Source organism: Siphateles boraxobius, unplaced genomic scaffold (genome assembly GCF_051911475.1).
Source record: "Siphateles boraxobius isolate OS27281-9 unplaced genomic scaffold, OSU_SipBor_1 7, whole genome shotgun sequence".
NCBI lineage: Eukaryota > Metazoa > Chordata > Actinopteri > Cypriniformes > Leuciscidae > Siphateles > Siphateles boraxobius.
In genome coordinates this window covers 22,460,035-22,481,418 of record NW_027509197.1, presented here as the reverse complement: position 1 = coordinate 22,481,418, position 21,384 = coordinate 22,460,035, and the positions used below count along the sequence as shown (strand labels likewise).

Below are 21,384 nucleotides of genomic sequence, written 5' to 3'. Positions count from 1 at the left end.
TGCTCATCAGAGAGGTGTGGTGGTGGTTTGTGGAATTTATGGATTTACAGCGGGGCGTGGAAACACTTTCTGCACTTATGACTGCACAGTAGTGGCCTATTGAGCATGTACTGTTACAGATACAACATGAAGTGCATACAAACACACCCATGAAATTCTGGATAAACTAAACAGGTCACGCAGTGAAGCAGTTAGCAACACCTGGATCCAGCTGTACTAACAGACATGCTCAATCAAGCATAGACAGATGCGACTGGGTCTATCAGTGAATCAATATGTACCAATAGTAAGGCTGTTAAACAATTTATATAATTAAATGCAATGAATCTCCTAATGCATTCATTCCTTTTAGGAAATCAAATAAAACAGTGTCTTGTGCTCAGAAAAAAATTATAATATAAAAAAATCTCTTGTGCAATATATATATATATATATATTTGTAATATTCTTAATTTTATATGTATTTTAAAAAAGCAAATGCATATATATACACACAATTTATTAAAACATTTTTACATACTTTTAAAATATGTAAATATTAAAAGAAGCAAGAAAAATGTATAATTTATTTTTATATACATATAAATATACACAAATAAAAATAAATGTATAAATAAACAATTTTTTTTACATTTGCTTTTAAAGGTCTCTCTCCATACATACTTTATAGGTCTGCTAAAAATAATAAAATATTGTTCCCAATTTCATATTTAAACTTTAGATATTTCATAAAATTCATCTGTAGACTGGTCAGAATAGTCTACAAAAAATCAGACAGAACAGAATGAAATATCGAAAGTTTAAAAATGAACTATTTTAGATAAATGTAACTACATTAACCTTATCTAATTCATTTTAAAATGTAACACAGCCCTAACCAATAGTCATTGAGGCTTTATCAGTGTTGCCGTGTGAGGAGCTATGTTTAAATAGCAGCATCTGTTCTGGGAACTGCACTCCACTTCGCTGGAGAGTCCGAAAGATTCTAGTCACAGTGGTGGTATGAAGACCAGAGAGCGGTTTATCAGCTGAAGGTCATAAGCGGCCAACACACGGCCTGCTGAAAAAAACTGAGATGCTCGAAGGATTAACTGTCCCCTTACAAAGGGTGTACTATCACTGCATCATCACACCTCAATCCACCTCCCGCTGGGTGTGACTAACATGACACAGAGGCTGGACAATCATCAGCAGTGAGCTGCGGACCATTTGACAGACAACTGGCACTTACATAAACCAATCCTGTGGTTTCACTGAGTCTAGTTAGTGAAACGTAATTGCAACAATGGCTGAAAAGTTACGCTACTTTTATTTTTTTAAGCCATTATATGTAGCATCCTTGATTTCTCAGAGCTGAAACGTCATGAGACATTTAGAGGTGAAACAGCGGCTACATGTCTCACCTTCTGGTGGAATTCTCCTGGAAGGGATAGATGACCTGACCGTTTTGGCAAAGCTCACAGATGAAGCCCTTCTCCCGGCACAGACTACAGCTGTAGACATGAGAGCTGGCAAACTTGATCACCTTAGAGAGGAAGGGAGCAAGCTTTCCATCTATGACCTGCAGAAAAGAGAAAGACATTACAAAAGTGGAAACTGTAAGCGTTCCATAACTTAGGGTTGGGCGATGTGATTTTAACAATAAAAGTCATTTTATTTCACTTTAACAAGATCTATCACAATATAGTTAGTTTTGCTGGAAATAAGGTTATTACGATACCAAAAGTTTAGATTCCAATCAAATTTCACAATAACACCAATTTCGCAGCAAAATTGTTAGCAGTAAAATAAGGAACTAATTACAAGCAAATAGAACAAATAAATGGAATAGTACAAAGATACAAACGAAATAAAGAGTGCTTTATGTTTTTCAGTTAGGTCTATCTAACAGAAGAAATACTTCAGAAATGTAGGAAGTAAAGCCACGCTGTGTGAGCAGCAGCTTTTTGTGTGTGTTTCGGATGTGTGCTCACAGAAACAGAAATCAGAAGCAAGCAAGTACCGAATTGAGTTTCTTTAGCATCTTAGTGTGGTTGCATGGTTTAAAATTGCTTGAACGTTTAAACTGTTAAAGCTTTAAAACGCATGCAAATTATATACTTTTGTGACCTCATATGAGCGTAACCGGCCGCAGTAGGTGCAATAGTCTAAAATCTACCAGTGGTTAAACAACACATTTTGCCATACTCTACCAGTATGTCGCTCACCATTACAAGACTGAATCTTGAAATTTACATTAATCATCCTGTTAACAGTTAGAGGTCTATCTGAGATTTTTAGCGACTGGACAAACACTTAAGAACAAGATACAATGGGAGCCAAGTACAAAAAAAAAGAAGGAAAAAAAAAGACATCACATCAGGAATCCACATGAAAACTAATGAATGCTTAGAGAGTGGGGGGCTGGCTACGGATCGAGGGTGGGGTAATTCCTTTTGGGAGACTGTTTGCAAAAAATAATATGTGAATGCCATTTATCGGCCAGAGTAGTTAAAAATCGGCCTGGTCTTTGAAAGCGGGGCGCTGAAGAAGGTGTATTGTGGGATGTTGAATGAGGCAGGGGAAGGGGCCTAGACCTCCAGTGCATATTCACCAAGGGAGCAGAGACAAGTGGCTACACCTGGCAGCACTGCAGCACACCAATTAAAGGGCCTGCCAGCATTCTTCAGCCCTTCCACAAGGATGGAGGAGGAGAAGAGGGGACAGTGGAGCAGGAGAGCTGGGGAGGGTGGGACGGGAAGGCTCGAGGGAAAAGAAAGAATAAAAGGAGGACCACCGAAGTCTCCCACGAAAAACACGCACACACATATGCGAGCGGGGAGAATGGGTTGAAAAGGGGAAGGTTTGTGTGGGAACAGGGAATTTAGACTCTACAGAGATGACCAAAGTTGCCAGATGATGTGTTTAGTTACTTAAAACATGGTGTGTAGGGTTTACGTTTATGCACTGGGCAGACGCTTGTATCCAAAGCAACTTACGTGGGATTCAAGGAACATGTTTTATCAGTTCTTGCCTCCTCTTGGAATCCCATGATTTTTGTATTGCTGATGCAGTTCTCTAATGTTTGAGCTACAGGGTTAATTGGAAGGTTGTACATCAAAATGTCTACATTTCTTACATTAGTGTATTAATGTCCATGGGAATGAACTGGTTAACGTGTATTGTGCTCTAAGACTTTATGATTTTTCTGGCGATATAAGCTTATGCAACAAAGAATCATTTTAAATCTACTTGGCAATGATTTTGTTGCCCATTGTTGCAGATGGTTCCTCTAACTGAAAGACAAAGGAAAAAAATAAGCCTTTTAAGCCATTTAAAAGTAAACATAATGCAGATGTACAATATAGTATATAAATATTTTCAGATTATATTAAATAAATTTTTTAGATTATATTAAATATTCAAAAGGCTTTTTAACGCCAAACCCTATACTGTGCTCTCAAAATCTAATAATAGTAATAATTATCACCTAATTAGCACCTAAAATTAGTTTATACTTTACATGCGTAGCTTTAACGTGCTTAACAAAATAAAGAAAATAAAAAAATCTACAATACAAATATGGGTATCAGATTATGTCAGTGTCGGTCAAAAATTTATTTTATTTTTTATTCCAATGCAAATGATTGTACTATATTTTAATTAGATAGTGTTTTTCATTTAATATTTTGTATTTTTTGGGGTATTTTATGGTATTAAATTATATTTATGCAGTAGTTATATAATCCATTTATTCACTTTTTTGAGCATGGACCTGAAAGTTAAATTTCCAAATTAAACTGCCATAAATCTTGAATGCTTTGGAGCAGAGACTTTAGTTTGGTCTCTTTTTGAAGACAACACGTGGCAGATTATTGAAATAAAAGTTATACAATTTTACATTTATTGTTATGAAAAATGCACAAAAATACAATTTCCAAATTTTTAAACAAAATATATATTTTCCAAAACACATTTTACTCTAAAACTGTGAGAAAATCAAGGCCATTAATCTAAACAAGACGTGTTCCAAATTTTTTGGGTTTTTTTAGGTTGATATCTAAAAAGAAATTGCTTTCAGTAAGAATTTTTTTGTGCGCAGTATAACGTTTCCAATAAATGAAATTTGTCTCCCATTTATTTCCAATGCTGTCATTTTTTACTCTGAACTATACAAGTGTGACACACAAGAAGTGCCAAAACCTTTACCAAGTGTTGTACATTCCAATGAATAATAATAAAAAAAACGTAAAATGTAACCCAACAGCACCAGAGTGCTATACACTCCAAGAATATTCTCATTACATTTGATTCCTTTTCAACATTTCATAATTCACTATTAGAAAAAATTCTTCACATTCCTCCAAAGCACAGCCCAAGTCAAAAACCTAGGCAGAAAGACCCACATGCAATAAAGTAGTCATTGTCATTGCCCAATGAACATAAAGGTGAAGCTGTTGGCAGGCTTTCCCAGTAAAGGCACCAGGAGAGCCCTTAACCATCCATCCATCAAGTAGCTTTCAGTTCAGAGTCAGGCACTCCTGTTTTTCTCTGCCCGGGCTGACAGAAGCCCAATACCCTGCCTTTTCCCATGTGGTGGAGTAATATAGCACAGCATTAAGGAAACGCTGCAAGCCACCAATCAAAGCGGTGTGGTGAGCACACTTGCCGTCCTTCGGTAAAGATGATGTATACTCCCCCTTGATCAATACTGACAGAGGGAGTAATTAAGCATTTCAATAATTTAGCAGGCAAGGTGAGCAAAACGGCGAGTACGCGTACGACTTGATAGGGAGGGACTGTGAAGAGCAAGAGGGCTGTTAAAAAGAGTTACTGACAAAGAAGTGAAAGTGTGAATTTATGCATCAACAGCTAGACAAGATCAACTGATTTAAAATGAGTTGCAGTAAATCACCCTTAAGGGCTCAGTTAAATAGTAGCATTACCTAAAATATTACTATACATTAAAACACATTAGTAAATAATGTTACAAATTAATATATGTACACGTATACATAATATACACTACTGTACACTACACATTAAATGGATCAAATTTGGCATTAAAGACATTTAAAATGTTGCAAATATTTCTATTTAAATATTTATTTTTCTATTTCTAGTTACTTTATATGATCTATCCATTAACAAATCCTGAAAAAAATTATCAGTTTCCACAAACAACACAACTGTTTTCAACATTGATAATAATAAGAAACGTTTCTTGAGCAGCAAATCAGCATATTAGCAGGATTTCTGAAGGATAATTTGACACTGAAGACTAGAGTAATGATACTGAAAATTCAGCTTTGCACTCACAGGAATAAATTTAAAAATATATTAAAATAGAAAACAGTTATTTTAAAGTATAATATTTAACCAATTTACTGTTTATAATGTACTTTTGATCAAGTTAATGCAACCTTGCATATGAGAGTTCTAAAACATTAAAAAAACTCTTTTTTAAAACTATTTTTGAACAGTGAAAAAAATAATAATATATGTGTGTGTGTGTGTGTGTGTGTGTGTGTGTGTGTGTGTGTGTGTGTGTGTGTGTGTGTGTGTGTGTGTGTGTGTGTGTGTGTGTGTGTGTGTGTGTGTGTGTGTGTGTGTTTAATCTTCAAAATAAACATTACAAAACTTTTTTTAACATAAAACTAATAAGAAATATTAGTCACTAATCAAATTTGAGACATTAGTCACATGTTTATCTATTGAAGCACAAGATGCACATTGGATTATCTCTAATAAGGCTGGAGAACATTATCATAAGGTTTTTATTTTGGGGGGGCATGGGTAACGTCTGCCAAATCAGCTCCCCCCAAATCCCCCACCTTTTGCTCCTGTCTTGCATGTGCTTTGTTGTCAGTTGCTTAATCCCCTAAAACCACAGTTTAGCGCCTACTTCTTCATCCCCTCCTCAGCCCTGGCCCTAATGTCCTCGCCCGCTCCATTAAACGGCACAGAAAGGGCCCAGATTAGACCGATAAAGAAAGTGTGAGCTCTGTTTGGATAACACCCTCCCTGCCAGGGATTCGCAAAACAGGATTACAACTGGCGTGTGTGAGGAAGTGAGAGAGAGCTGGGCAGCCAGGGTACAGCCGCGTGAGATGGGCATGAGAGAAGCGGCGTGAAGATCCATCATATGTGTTGACCATGTACAGTAAACGCATTGGTCATAACAGACCAGGGGCCTGTACCATGATGGGAGTTTAACAAACTCAGGGTTACAGGATTAGTTTCGAGTTGACAAAACCAAACCAATCCAACCAGGCTTTGTTAGTACCATGATGCTGATCATCAACTTTCTCTGTCAACTCAAGCTTTGATCCTAAGTTTATGAGTTGAGTTGTGACATCATTAGCGTAAAGCCAATCACATGCCGAGAAAGAGTGAAACTGCGATTCATTTCTCGCGAGAGGAGCAGCGCAATTCACTTCTCTCTTCTGCAGAATATAACGAGACTAAAAAAATACTAAGAATTTAAACAAATTTACACAGCAAGAAGAAAATAGTGTCTATGAAAGAGGACAACGAAAAGAAAGTCTAAGTATATCAGTGTAGGTAAAAGTTGTGACGTTAGTTTATACAGTTGATAAAGGTATTGAGAGAATTGAACTGTTAAGCTCGCATGTAGTCATTGTTTAGCTTTATCTATTGATTCTAAAACGTATTTATATTACCTTTATATATTTATTAATTTAAACTCTATGATCGAATAAAGGGTATAATAATTACATACATAATATATACTAAAAGCTAAAACTAAACTGAAACATACCGGGCTAGCCACCTAAACTAGCTTCATGGTATAGGACCCAGGTGGGATTTAGGCATCCTAGAAGCAAGATGGTTTTACGAAAGTTGTTGTTTCTCTTAGTGAGAAAAAAAAACACTCGATTCAGATATGTAACCTCTGAGGACCTGAATGTTATTGCTTGAGCTCAATTAAGTGCATATTGTTGCAGATTGTAGGCAAGACTAATGCTGTTGCCTTCGGTAAGACGCATACAATACAATTTGCATTTATATAGCACTCTACTTGTGTCCATCTTGGTGCACTTGGTAAACTTTTCATACTCTTCCAGTGAAAATATCAAACAAGCAGCGGCCAAATAAAGCTGGCTTATGGGCAAGTTTAACGCAAACGAATATGGTAAATAGGGTCATGTTTTTAAAAGAAGATTGCCCAAAACTTAGATCTTATTGTTAGAATAAAAGAGGAGAGCATTCGGATTTGGTCTATAGTGTATTTGGAGTCTTGCTGGAGATCAGCATTCAGTGACCTTAACACGGAGGGCGAGCATTCCAGAGAAATGGAGGAACCGGCACTAAGTAGAAACACTAAAAGAAAATGGCTCCTTAATAAGGTAAGCCAATTAAGAAGCTGAAAGAGAAAGTAATGTGACGTGAATGAGAAATGCCTCAAATTTGGGCCTTACACAGGCAGTGGGGGAGAGAGTATAAAGGTCTTGTGCTGAATGCGATGAATAAAAAGTACACAAGAAGGGGGACAAAGTACTGACAGTGCAGAGAGTATTTAAGAACCACGGACAACTGTGCCGTTTCACTTCAAAGATGCAAGTATGAGCCAAATTGTTGTGAAAAAGAAAACTGGTTCACAATTGAATTTTTAAAGACAAGACACTTTTTAGGCACTGTTTTAAGACCCACAGACCCAATACTAAGCAAGACTACTGTGACACAAACAGACAGAGAAAAAGACTTTGGTAAGCATTACTACTACAATTGGTCTTTCTTAAGCCCCTTTCACACAGAGCGTTGATCCCAGGAAATTGCCATACAATTGCTAGAGTGCCTTCTGTGTGAATGCAAACATGTCCCGAGATTGATCCCGGGATGGGGATCTAGTAACATTGCTGGGATCAGTCCTGGAACAGCCCTGTGTGAACAAAAGACAGGACCAATGCTGTAAGTGGTGTGAAGCTTAGATTGTTCGCCAACTTAGTGGACAGGTGCGCAAAGTGCTAGTTTATGATCGAATGAGAAAAAAATGCACGATTGTGGTTTCACAAGAAAGAAATTGCAGATCATAAGCAAACTTAAGACAGTGCGGAGACATTACAGGTCACATCCTGATGTCACGTGTCTTTACGGGATGTGTGTGAATGCACGCACAGATTACAGAAAATCACAGGCAGTGTGAATGAACCAAAAAAAAAAAAAAATTATCGAACAATCCCAGGACAAATCCCGGGACACATTATCATTGTATGTTCCGGAATCTCTGTGTGAAAGAGGCTTTAGGGTTAGAGGTTTAAAAGATACATTTAAAAATCGACTATACAGCTTTGTTTTGTGGCAAAAATAAGTAAAAAAAAAAATTTAAAACTCATAATATATACTAATTATAAAATAAGTAAATACATAATTAAATTTACTATAAATTAATAAATGAATGAAAAAAGAAAGCTCTAATTGACATGTTGAATGTAAAAGACAAATAAACTAACAAAAAAGTGTCAGGCAATGGGATATTGGGGATGAATAGAATGGAATGGAACCAGAGGCAGGACTGTCACGCTTTGTTTTTCTGCCTGTTGCTTCTGAATGACAGTAATTAGTAGGCTGGGTGGGGGGAACATAGGGTGGAGAGGGACTCCAGCCTCCCACCAGGAGACAGAAGGGAGAGGGGATGTGGGACAGAAGAATAGATGTTCTGAGAGCAACAGAAAAATAAGGGCAGGGGTCAATCCTAAGAAACAGAAGAGTGACAAAAAAATTCAGGCACGGTGGCAGGGGTGTGGGGGTATGGGGGTATGGGGGGTGCAGAATGAGGGGAAGGAGAGAGAAAAAGAGGGGAGATGAGAACACTGTTTGCAAACAAAAACTGTTTAATTAACAACAATGGACTAAATAGGAAACTTTTTCCAAGTGAAACAGTAACCTGTACATTATGATGTTTTCAGGCTTGATTTCAATTAAAGCGGGTACATTTCTTTGTTTTAGTTCAATTCAGTTTTTATCTAATATGCAAGAACAAAGAGAAGAAAGTTGATGACACAATAAGCCCCAAAACAAGAGCCAATTCTTTGCAAGCCATTAAAATACGAGCCATTGAAAACACTAAGTGAAAAGCAGAAGGTTAATGTGTCAGCGACACTAAGCTGCACATAGATCTACAGTAACTCTCTGAATGTCAGGGTTGCGAGGGAAGGGTGTGAAAAACACCCTCACGCTCACTGCCTCTCAACTTCCACTGCCAGAAGACAATGACCAGACACACGCTGCATGGTGATGATGGGTGCTACAGGTGTGTGTGTGTTAAAGCGATGCAGTCTTTTATCAGGATCATACGAGGAGATATGAGCACATAGTCACCTACATACTTATCACTTTAGCCACTCTTTTTAAACATGTATGAGTGTCATTGCATTGGTTTGATACAAAATATCAAACCAAGTGGCATTTATGTTCAAGAAATAATTCAGAAGCACAAAGTAAAACATTTAAAAAACATTCCATTCAAATGTTTGACAATACTTTTTAAAAAATGTTTTTCAAAGAAATCTCTTTTGCTCACCAAGGCTGCATTTATGTATGTTTTCTATTTAAACATATTTTAAAATGTAATTTAATCCTGTGATGGAAGAGCTGTATTTTCAGCAGTCATTAATCCAATATTTAGTGTCACATGACCATTTAGAAATCATTCTAATATGCTGATTTGTTGTTCAAGAAATATTTCTGTTTCAGAAATTGTGTTTTAAAAAAATAAATAAAACTGAAATATTTATTTTTCAGTCATGCTTCATATTTTTGTGTAAACCGTAATAAATGTATTAATTATTTGAAAAAAAAAAATTTTGTAACAACGTCTTTACCATCACTTTTGGTCAATGTAATGCATCCTTGTAGAATGAAATTAACTTCTGTCCAAAACGTTTTTTTTTTTACACTGTTCAAAACGAAGAGAAAAGTATTCTTTCTGGATCATTTTCATAGTAACAGTGATGAATATATGTGGTTACAATGCTGAGAATTGACTTCATACATACACAAAAAACCTATGCAGTAGTTGAGGCTGTAAATAAAAGGCCCAGAGAAGTGAATTAGTCCTGAGAAAACATCTCACATATTTTCGTTGCCAATTCATTTCCATTTGGATCGATATTTTCTAGTGCAATATTAAATTTTAACTGTGGCCAAAATACTTTTTGGAGCAATTGCTGTGTGTTGACAGAGTTCAAAATCTTTCAAGAATCTACATATCTGCGAGTTTGTTCGTTCTGTTGAGCGCTCTCAGCTTAGTTGGTTACACATGTTACAGTATTTTACTCCATTCGGCGAAACTTCATTGATTATTTCGTAGATTACAAAACAATAATAAAAAATGATTCCTACATGCATGTATATGTATAAAGAAAAAAAAGGAATGGTTAAGACAGGGAAGACACTCACCTGCTGCAGGTCTGCCAATGAGTAGAGGTGCACGTGCTGTAACAGGTATTCTCTTGGAAAGATCCTGCAGAAAAAAACAAGAAAAATAGCATGAAATAGCATAAAAAACATATAAATATTACCTCAAGTCATAACTGAGCCTGATCATAAATGTAGAAAAATAAATGCAATAGCTTACACACATATACATACAAATCAATTTCAGGGGGAACGCTAGTTTCCCGCCTTTCCGCTTCTGTATCCATGACAACATGGGTCCAAATTGCGTGGAAATAGGGGTTAATTCAATTGAATTAGAAAAAGGCTGTAAAATAGGCATTTAAAAGCACTATCCCTTATTATGGGTGAAGTGGGGTGGCTCAGTCTCTCTCTCTCCATCTGGCTGGCTATTATGGCCCTCTTCACCTCTCTCCTCCCATGAGCCAACACTCGCTCTTTCCCTCTCTCATTCACCCACGCCTGCTCACATTACAAACTCAAGGGCCCACAGAATTATCCAGAAAAGAGGGGAATGGAAAAGCAACAGGCACACTGTGAGGTGGAGAGAAAAAAAAACGTGCGGTTGCGAGAAGGAAATGAAACGAAAAACTGTTATTGATCCCATCTTTTACTAACTAGTAGGTCAATAACATCCACTGACAACTGACCCAGCAGAACAGGCGATTCAGTCTAATGAAATGTCAATGTTCCTCATTGGTGATGCATAAAACAATTCATTCAGACACAAAGCTATTGGTGTAGCCACACTATTGCGGACTACTGCGGTCTCTCTTTTTTTTTTACCACAAAAGGCTGGAAAATTGGATCTATTAGGTAGTTTGGCACAGGAAACTGGTGCATCTTTACTCCTGCCCACTAATAGTTCCTCCACTCCGCTTCCTCAATGGCTTGGTTCCGTCATTAGCAGCCCGTCAGGCAGATGTTGGGAAAAAGAGACAGCCTTGCAGACCACAAACACAGCTAGAGACAGGAGAAAGGGAATGTATGGCATTAAGGCATGGGAGGAAAGCATGCTGAGTAGTTTTGAGCTATAATGGGGCATTTAGGAGTGAATTTAGCTATTATATTAAGTAGAGTCACACATGATCTTAAAATAGGCCTATGTTGCACAAATGCACACGTGTTTTGATACTCGCTGGACATCTCAGTCTTCAGCTTTAGGGATTGTGTGGTGAACCTCCTTTTTTTCATTCACAGCCATAATCTCATTTCTGGCTGAAGAGAAGCATGGCGGTACTCCAGACAGCCCTATTCACGCTCATCCCTCAGACCTCATTAGGCCAAGCAATCATTACAGCACTAATCTTAGTCTAAACTGAGGCATGGAGGAAGGGGGTGGGATGTTTACTAAGCTGAGGATGAAATCTCTTTTCAGTGGTTTATGGAAGGCTCAAGGGTCAACAGACAAGAGTTGCAGCAGGTGTCATTAGTACAAATAGAGCTGATGACAGCAGCTTTGTTTAGGGTTTGATGTATGGCACGTCAAAAACGATACTTTATCAAGAGTTGTGAATGCGACGTCTTAGGTTTAAGAAATATATGATTTAAAACCCTAAAGAGAGAGAGTTTAAATGTGCTGTCTTTTTGGCCATGTTATTCTGTTCTCAGAGGGGTCAGATAATTTGTACACGTTCTTTAAACCCGTTACTGAAAAAGAATGATGCACAGTGAGTAGGGTTGGTAAACGAGATCCTTTTTTTTTTTTAAACCAAATGAAAACAACACTACAAAATATATAGTGCAAAGTATACAGCGTCAGTCGCTAATGCACCTTTTGAGTGAGTTTTTACCTGCAAAGCTCTTTACTAGCTGGCCTACGTTACACATAAACAGTGTAGTTTGACTGGTCACCAAATTACATTTAAGTCTTTTTTTTTTATTTTATTTTTAAGTAAATCAAAATCATGCAAAACCAGCGAAACAATTGTAGTCTAACTGATTCCAGCACAAATTACTCTCAAATGCAAATGCATGATCTGGTTCTTTAAAGGTTCTGTATGTAACTTTTTCACTCTACCAAAGCATAAAAATACCATAATATGCTTGCATATATTGAGGAAACATGCTAAGTTCCCATACTCGTTTCTCTGAAAAACACTTCTATAGCCAGTTATTTTACTTTGAAATGTGCGTTTCAGGCTGGAATGTTTGTTTTTGTTTGGTCTGTGATACTGCACTTTTCCAATTTTCATTTTCCATTTGCGCTCGTTCCTGTTGCGTGCGCTCAAACTGTCGATCGATTGATATTTTGAATACGACTGCAGTACCAATTTCGACCACTAGTTCTCATTCTTACATACTGCACCTTTAAGTAAATCAAATACAGCATGTTTGATTCTCAAACGAAAGTGAAAAATGCATGAGTTGGTTCTTCATTGAATTAACGCACACAGCTAAATGGCTCTAAACGATTGTGAAAAAAAGTCTATGTAAACAAGGTGTGCAAAATGTTCTTTAAATGTACGGTATTTATTATCAAAATGATCTCATAATTTGGCAATAGAATTTAAGTATTTCTTCATATTTAGTACTTCAAAGTACTAAAAAGTCATAATGGGACCATTAAGGAAGTGGAATCGACAAGAGGAACCCTAAAGTATAATTAAAAATGTTGGATGATAAAGAATTTTCCACTGAAGTGTTTACAGATCACTCTTGACAGATTTGCGGCCTTAGAGAGGTATTAACGCCTAATAAAGGGTCTAGAAACCACAGAGCTCAAAGCGTTACATACCCACAAATCTGTGCAACAAGTGAGGTATTACTGAACATCTTAGGAAGGCTGACAAAGAAAAGATATTGCATTGACAAGATTCCATGTTCTAATGCGCTATCTTCTGTATGACAAGATGAAATCCTAACTTAATCCCTGCGGATGTGTTTTTACACTGATTCGCCTGCCTTTGTCAAGCTTGTTCAAGTCAGGACAGTGTGTGAAAAGAAACCTGCATCTCTCTGGGTGTTCATTTATATGGTGACCAGATATATGGTGACTGCTTTCTGTATCCTCCAACATAAATTCATCTCTGCTCATGGCGTTAATCTTTTGTCATTTCTCAGGGTAAATACATTCAAGTGTTTGCAGTGCTGGTAACCAGACAATATATGACTTGTTGTCAAACAAAAGACAACCAAATCCAGCCACCGGAATCAGAGGGTGGCAAACATATTATTAGCAAGAGGCTATATGTTGATTTTGCTGTTTTGCCTCAACCGCCTATGGATAGATACTTTCTAATGGCAGAGGAACTGTGATTATGTGGATATGAAGCAACTTGTGATTGGTCAAAAGTAGATGAAGAAAAGTCAGCAGGCACCATATTTAAGTAAACAGGCTTTTTGTAGTTGTTATTTCGAGAATTGTGCTAATTTTATACTACCAAGTATTCAAACAAGTGGAAAGACAACATTCCATGGCATAAAATGTTTCCAGTTAAGAATTACAGGTCTTTAATGGTTCCATTAACAATTCTTTTAGTATTTAGAAAAATGAAATATAACTAATGAAAAAATGATGAGAATTTTCTTATTAATTTTTAAAGGTGGCATAAATGCAATTCAATAATTCGCCTTGTAAAAGACATATTAGACAACAGCATTAAACGAAAAAAAAAACGCACTACTACTGTTCAAAAGCTTTATATTTTTACATTATTACAAAAAAATTCTATTTCAAATTAATGCTGGTCTTTTGAATTTTCGGTTAAAAGAGTCCTGAAAAATAATGAATCACAGGTTCCACTAAATATGAAGCATCACAACTGTTTTCCACATTGATGATAATAATAAGAAAAGTTTCTTAAGCTACAGATCAGCATATTTTAATGATTTCTGAAAGACACTGAGCTCTGGAGCAATGGCTGCTTAAAATATATAAATTACAGTTACAGTTATTTAAAATTGTAATAATATTTCAGAATTAATGCTTTTATTATTTAAATTCTTTTTTGATCATATATATATGCAGCCTGGGTGAGCATAAGAGACTTCTTTCAAAACATTAGAAAACACATGTATGTGATTGATTCACCAAAAAGAACTGGGCTGCGTCTGAAATCACATACTCTCTTGAGTAGGTACTTCTTTTAAATAAGTAATTACTTCACAACCACTAAATAAGTGCGTTCTATATAGTACGACTGTGTGTAGTATGAATGTAATCCGGCCATACTACATCCGCCATGTTGTCATTATCATGTGACCTTCCAGCATCAATTGCATCGCTTCACTGTCATTTATAAATCCTCTCCTGTGGCCTCATGAGATAGTAAGGTGTTTATCGTATGCACACTTCAGTCTCGCCGGAAGTAGTAGGTCATACGGGTACTTTTTGCTTACTCTTTTATGAGTACATTGAATTCCAAAATACTTATTTTCTATATAGTAAGGGAAGTATGCGATTTCGGATGCAGCCCTGAGTTATAGGAGTCATTAATTCAGGAATCGGTTAGACTACACTGGCTGTCCTGTGTGGTTTTGAATATTTTTATAGAAATTCTCAAGAATCAGACAATACCAATTGCACTGTATGCTTATGATTCACATACACTTATGATTGTATGTTTCACACTGTGGATCCAGTAGCAGTGTTGCAGTGCTCCTGAATAGGAGAGCAAATCAAAACTGTTTATTTCCCAAGGCTAGACACGAAGGAGAACTATTGAAAGGTGAAAACTAAGGTAGGAAGCGTATGTGTGGATGCCCCTGCAGTTCATTGAGGTGCATTAGGTGTGGACTGTGACAGCTCTCCCCCTTCTCTCAATGGCTTAGTGTAAACACTTGTGTGCCTCTTCACAACCGCTGATGAGTGTCCGGGCTGGGCGATGAATGGCTAAGGTAATATTTTAGCGCCACCGCCCTCATCAATCGTACACTGTTTGGAAAAGCGAAGCATTAGCCTGATGACTGCTAATAGCCTGGCCATAAACACTAGCCCTCTAGCGCTGCCTCCTGCTAGGGTCACCACTGCTGCACCCCGTAAACACAGCGGCCAGATAAAGTCACCGCTCGGTAGGCAGCTGGGACCGCTCCAAGAAGATGAACCTCTGAGAGGATATTCAGTTCAAGCTGAGGTTCCCTTTTGCAAGAGCTCTCACGTCTGCACTTCAAACGGCCATCCTGTTTCTACGTCACCATGGAGTTCAAAGGAGCGAATACATAGGAAAGGGTACTGGCCCATTCAATAATTCAGTGATTCAAAACAACAAACAGTGTTCTGAACATGTAGCTAAGAGTGCATTAGCAACAACATTAAGTCAAAATTTGAAGTTTTTTTATGAACGTTTTTGTTACGCCATACTTGATTTCAATAGGGAAAAGAAAGAATAAGATGGAAATTAGTTTACCACAAAAAGAGCTCAATGTCTATCTGAGGATATGTTTCATGGGCACTAGGAGAAATAAACTGCAGTTTCTTCTTAAAGGGATAGTTCACACAAAAATAAAGCTTTGGTGATCATTTGCACACCGTGATGTTATAAACTTTCTTTGACTTTCTTGTGTGGAATGCAAAAGAAGATATTTTGAAGAATGTCTCAGCGTTGCATATATAATATATAATAATAAAGATTGTGATGCAGGCTTAGAAGAACCACACTAAAGTAAATGATCGCAAAATTTACAGTAGGTTTTTGGGTTAAAAATCTAAACTTCCACTTAACCCTAACTTCAGTAAACAGTTATCTTTTTCTTATGATTAACTGTTGGAATAAAAGGAGCTGAGCCATTTGTTGGGGAAAAACTGGTGGTAGCTTTCCATTGTGTGATATTTCATCACAGAGCTTTCGTCTCTCATGGTGTGAATGTTTAAGGCCTCTTAGCGCGATCTCATGGTCTCCACACTGACCCTGGTAAGAGCACAAAGCATTCATCACATAGACAAGCCTTTTAGTGCTGAAACCTTTGCATAAACACAGCTCCTTCACATTCCTGCTGAACATGGACCTTAGAAATCCACGAAAGATCTGCTTATTCCCCAAACCCAAATGCATTCCTTGAAATAACATTACAAATTCATACTTTATCAGTGCTACATGCTAAATACATGTCTATATTACGATGAATCTCTCTCTATTGTACACATTTGCAGGGTAACAAACCAGATGCCACCAGCAGCAGTCAATCACTATTTTATGTGCCTTGGAAGACTCAACAAATATTTTTTTATACAGTAATGTAGCCTACATCAAATGATTAAGGAAGATGCTATTATCGTGAAAAATGTAGCTATTACAAGTAGGAGTTTATTATACAAAAATAGGATAATGTCCTGTTGAAAACAAAATAAGTTTTTCCACAATATATATTTACTTCTTATTCTCCTGTTACTTTATCCACTACAGTAAAAGACCTGGGTGTTATACTAGACCGCAAATTGTCTTTCGAAAATCAAATTTCATATGTTACAGGAACAGCCTTTTTCCACCTTAGAAACATTGCTAAGCTACGTAACATGCTATCTGTTTCTGATGCAGAAAAGTTAGTTCATGCATTCATGACCTCGAGACTAGATTACTGTAATGCTTTATTAGCTGGTTGTCCTGCATCCTCAATAAACAAGCTACAGTTAGTGCAAAATGCAGCTGCTAGAGTTCTTACTAGGTCAAGAAAATATGATCATATAAGACCTATTTTTATCTAGGGCGGCAGTGGCTCAGTGGTTCATGTAGGTTGTCTACAAACCGAAAGGTTGGTGGTTCAATCCCCGGTTCCACCTGACCAAGTGTCGAGGTGTCCATGAGCAAGACACCTAACCCCAACTGCTCCCGACGAGCTGGGTGGCGCCTTGCATGGCTGACACCGCCGTCGGTGTATGAATGTGTGTATGAACGGGTAAATGTGAGGCAAATATGTAAAGCGCTTTGGTGGCCATTCGGTCTGTGAAAGCGCTATATAAATGCAGTCCATTTACCATTTACCATCGTCTCTACACTGGTTACCTATTAATTTCCGTATCAATTACAAAGTACTATTACTGACCTATAAAGCCCTAAATGGTTTAGCTCCTGTGTATTTAATGGACCTTCTATCGCCCTACAATCCATCGCGTTCTTTAAGATCACTAAATTCGAGGCTTCTGGTCATTCCTAGGATATCTAAGTCCACTAGAGGAGGGAGGGCATTAACTCTGGAATAGCCTTCCTGATATTGTTCGAGACTCAGACTCGCTGTCCCAGTTTAAAACTAGATTAAAGACGCATCTCTTTAACCAAGCATTCACATAATGCTTACCTTTTATACCACTGTTGAATCAGATCGAATGCATTAACATTATGAACAGCAGCTATGCTAATTATCTCCCATCTGCTTTTCTGCCGTTATCTCGGGACGCTAGTCCCGAGGTAAATAGCGTTCGTCAGCTCCGGTTTGTATCCAGCCTCTCACGTAGACCTCAGATGCCCCAACACCTACGATAAGATGACTAAACGCCTGTGAAGAGACGACTCGACGCCTGTGAAGAGACGACTCAACGCCGGCGATATGTTATGCCCTAAATTACTACATGATTAACTAACTGTATTTTTTTCTATGTACATTTCTGAAATGCACATTCTGTAAAGTTACTTTGAAACAATAAGTATTGTGAAAAGCGCTATACAAATAAATTTGAATTGAATTGAACTTCTAGTCCTATCTTACAAATCTGGAAACAGAGAGGAAAAGCTCAGTGTGTATCCCTGCTAGGCTAAATCAAACACTGTTATCAGAATCACTGGACTACTACAACGAGGGAATATTTATACACTCATGCATTGATATCAATGAGGTATTTATGAACATAATCTTATCTTACTGACTTTATAACTCCACCAACTGTTTTGATGTCACTAACAACAATATAATCTCTTGTGTTGGTTCTTAAGAAGAAAAAAAACACACCATATAGGCATAGATGAAACAACCAATCACTTCTACAGTCCCTACAGTGAGTTTTGCTCTTGCTCCATGGTCATGTGTTTTAAATTAGTCACAATAATTAGCCTTTGAACATTTTATTTCATTTGCATATGATTCAAGTTATTGCAACACCTTTTTCAATAGGCGAGAACCCATTTGAGAACAATTTTAAGGGTGCATAAACGTTCATAGATCACTGAACCTGTCATTTTTTTTAAGCAGAAGTTGTCCCATTAAACTCTCACCTTCCCAGACGACCTACAAGAAAACATTTATTTAAAAACTGCAGCAAATTACTGTTTGTTTAAAGGAAACTAAGAAAGAGTACTCCAGTTGTGGTCAACCAATCTCAACAAGGCCAAAAATAAAATAAAATAAAACAAGCTTATTATATATTTTAGGAAGTTTATTTATACAGCACATTTCATACACAGTGGTAATTCAAAGTTTTTTTAAAAATAAAAATATAAGAATTAAAAATGTTAGAAATAAAAATGTATACATTTATTTAAAATGTATTAAAAACAAAATAAAAGTGATTGTTTACTTTTTTTTAAAGTTTTTTTTTAAATAAATATATAATATTTATAATGCATTTATTTTCAGCAATTTTTAGTACATGACTCATCGAATTGTGTGATATCAATAGCAACTGAAACATCCTTATTGGTTGATCACTATAGACTTTTAAAAATAAAGATTTATTGACATTGATGGTTCCATAAATGAATAACTGTTCACTGAAAGGTTCTTTGGGGAACCAAAAATGGCTTCTATGTCATCGCCACATAGACCACCTTTTGTGCAGTAACTGCCATTTTCAATAATCTGCTGTTTCGGTACCCACAGTGTTAATAAAGCAAAACAGGTTGGTAAACAAAATGTTGTTGATTCAAACAACAAAAGACGGTCCATGTCAGATGTGCGTTATCAAAATATACCATTTTGTCATTTTTTATCTGTTTTACTCTTACTTTCCCTATCTTTCCTCTTCCTGCTATCTGGCATAGCTCACCTGCGGCGGAGGTCTTCTGCCACTGTGGCCCGGCAGCTGAAGAGGTAGGCCCTGAGAGACTGGAGCTGCTGTCTCAGTTTGAGAACGGCCGCCAGCGCCTCGCAATGCTCATACAGACACAGGTTCAACTGCTGGACGTCTAACAATGGCTCCTCATAAACAAACTCCAGAAACTCCTTCGCTTGTTTCGATACCTGAACCACAATGTCAACAATGTTGTTACTTGTAATCACTTTTAGCTTTTGTTAGATGTCGTGAGCTGATTTCTAAACTCAAACGCACCAAGGAAACGTATAGAATTATTAACGATATTAAAGATATGGAATGGGTAAATAGGTCTGTACACATACCTTGTGTTTATTAGTGTCCCAATTGTGCAGTAGACGAGCAGGTATGAGGAAGAGGTTGTCCTGGTGGCAACTTGGGCAGTAGTACCAGCCACTGTAAGAGCAAACTTTAGCTTTGCCCCGTGACAGACCCACTGGCCTCTGACACCCTGAATGGAAAAACAAAGCAACAATAAAAAGGAGGAACCTCAAACAACACACAAATCAAACCCGGGACAGGAGAGATCATGTCTGGGTTAATGACAATGTTAATGAATACCTAATCTACTGATGAGGGCACGACCCTGTTAAAATCTGACAATCATTAGTGGAACGTGATCAGTCTGTTTGGGTAATGTGTTGATATGTCAAGGTTTACGACCCAACCCTGGTTAAACACAGATAAATATTACAGATAATCCAGAAATTTAAAAAGATTTATACTACACAAAAGCCAGCAATTGAGTCTCTGATTAAAAAACAAAACTAAAAAGGTGGTTTTACCTGTCCAGACACAACAGAAAGAATCCAAATGCTTCAAATGAAAAAGCACAAATACTGAGCACATTTAATGCGAGATATCTCCTGAAAGTACTTTGCTTTGTCTTTTAAATGTCTTGTTCGAGTTGTCTTCAAACAGACAGACGGCACTCTACCAAAGGGCTTATCCCGAAGGAACCAAAACAGGTGATTGTGAACATGGCAGGTGTCCCTTATCCTAGCCATCTTGGAGAACCAGAGCCGGGGCAGTGTGGACGTTCAAAGAATAAAAAGAGAGAATGAAAGGAACAAGCACAGACGGATATGGACTTTTACAATCTTTTCAGTGGAGCGTAGCATCAGCTATACACTTCATAGGGAGAAGAAATGTGGACAAGATGGGAGGTAGGATAGAGAGGACAAAAACAAATCAGAAAACACAGTCTCTAAAAGAGGGAGGCAGAATGTTATCGCTACATATATCTGTAGAGGGAGACACTGATTACGGTGTTTACAGGCAATGATGTAGGTCTATTTTTGAAGCATTGTTAGCCAACTGAAAAGGGCCAAGCTGAAAACAGTGATGAAGTACGTTCATCTCTGACTGTAAGCAGAATTACATCATTACCACCAGATTCAAAAGAGTCAGTTCACTCATAAATGGCAATTCTGTTATCATTTATTCAGCCTCATGTCATTCCAGACCTGTAATACATCCTTTCCTCGGTGGAGCTCAAAAGGAGATGTTTAGCAGAATGCTCATACAGTTATTTCCATAAAAATAACAGTGAATGGGTACACATGCTGTAGAGCTTCAAAACCACAAAATAACTAAAGTAACTCACATAAGAGTGAACATTAACAAGTGAAACAATTTTTTTTGTATGTGTTGTTTTATTTGAATTACTTTAGTTATTTTGTGGTATTGTGGAACGGTAATATGTATACTACCATATAAATAATATGATGAAGACATTAACATTACACATGCCACTTAAACATTGTTGCACTGCCCTAAGAAATTGGAAAGAGAATGGTGTTAGCCGTTTTTAATGCATCATTTAAAAAAATACAAATAAAAAAAGACTGGGCAAAAATTATTCCGTAAAATGTTATTCTGTGACTCTTGACTTGCACAATACGTTGCCAAGAAATACAGCCATATTGGACCAAGAAAAGAAAATTCACTCTATTCCATTTCCAAACCCATACGTAATGGGTTGTTCAAGCTGAGGTTAGGCACTAGCATCATGCGCTGCACTGTAC

General features: G+C 37.2%; 1 protein-coding gene across 4 annotated transcripts in view; it reads right to left on the bottom strand.

Moving 5' to 3' along the window:
• Nucleotides 1-21,384, bottom strand: part of plekhm3 (pleckstrin homology domain containing, family M, member 3) — a 45,525-nt gene that overhangs the window by 3,604 nt on the left and 20,537 nt on the right. For 2 of the 4 annotated variants that reach the window (XR_013197174.1, XM_077216641.1), the window contains exons 4-7: nucleotides 19,663-19,808; nucleotides 19,313-19,506; nucleotides 10,402-10,465; nucleotides 1,404-1,561 (exon numbers count right to left, since the gene is read on the bottom strand). Coding sequence is in view for 1 of the 4 variants with exons in the window: in XM_077216641.1 (XP_077072756.1) it covers nucleotides 1,404-1,561; nucleotides 10,402-10,465; nucleotides 19,313-19,506; nucleotides 19,663-19,808 (562 nt within the window). In the remaining 3 variants the exon portion in view is untranslated. Of the gene's footprint in view, nucleotides 1-1,403; nucleotides 1,562-10,401; nucleotides 10,466-10,488; nucleotides 10,933-11,184; nucleotides 11,362-19,312; nucleotides 19,507-19,662; nucleotides 19,809-21,384 lie in introns of those variants that run through there. The other 2 variants (XR_013197175.1, XR_013197176.1) reach the window with 2 other exon arrangements.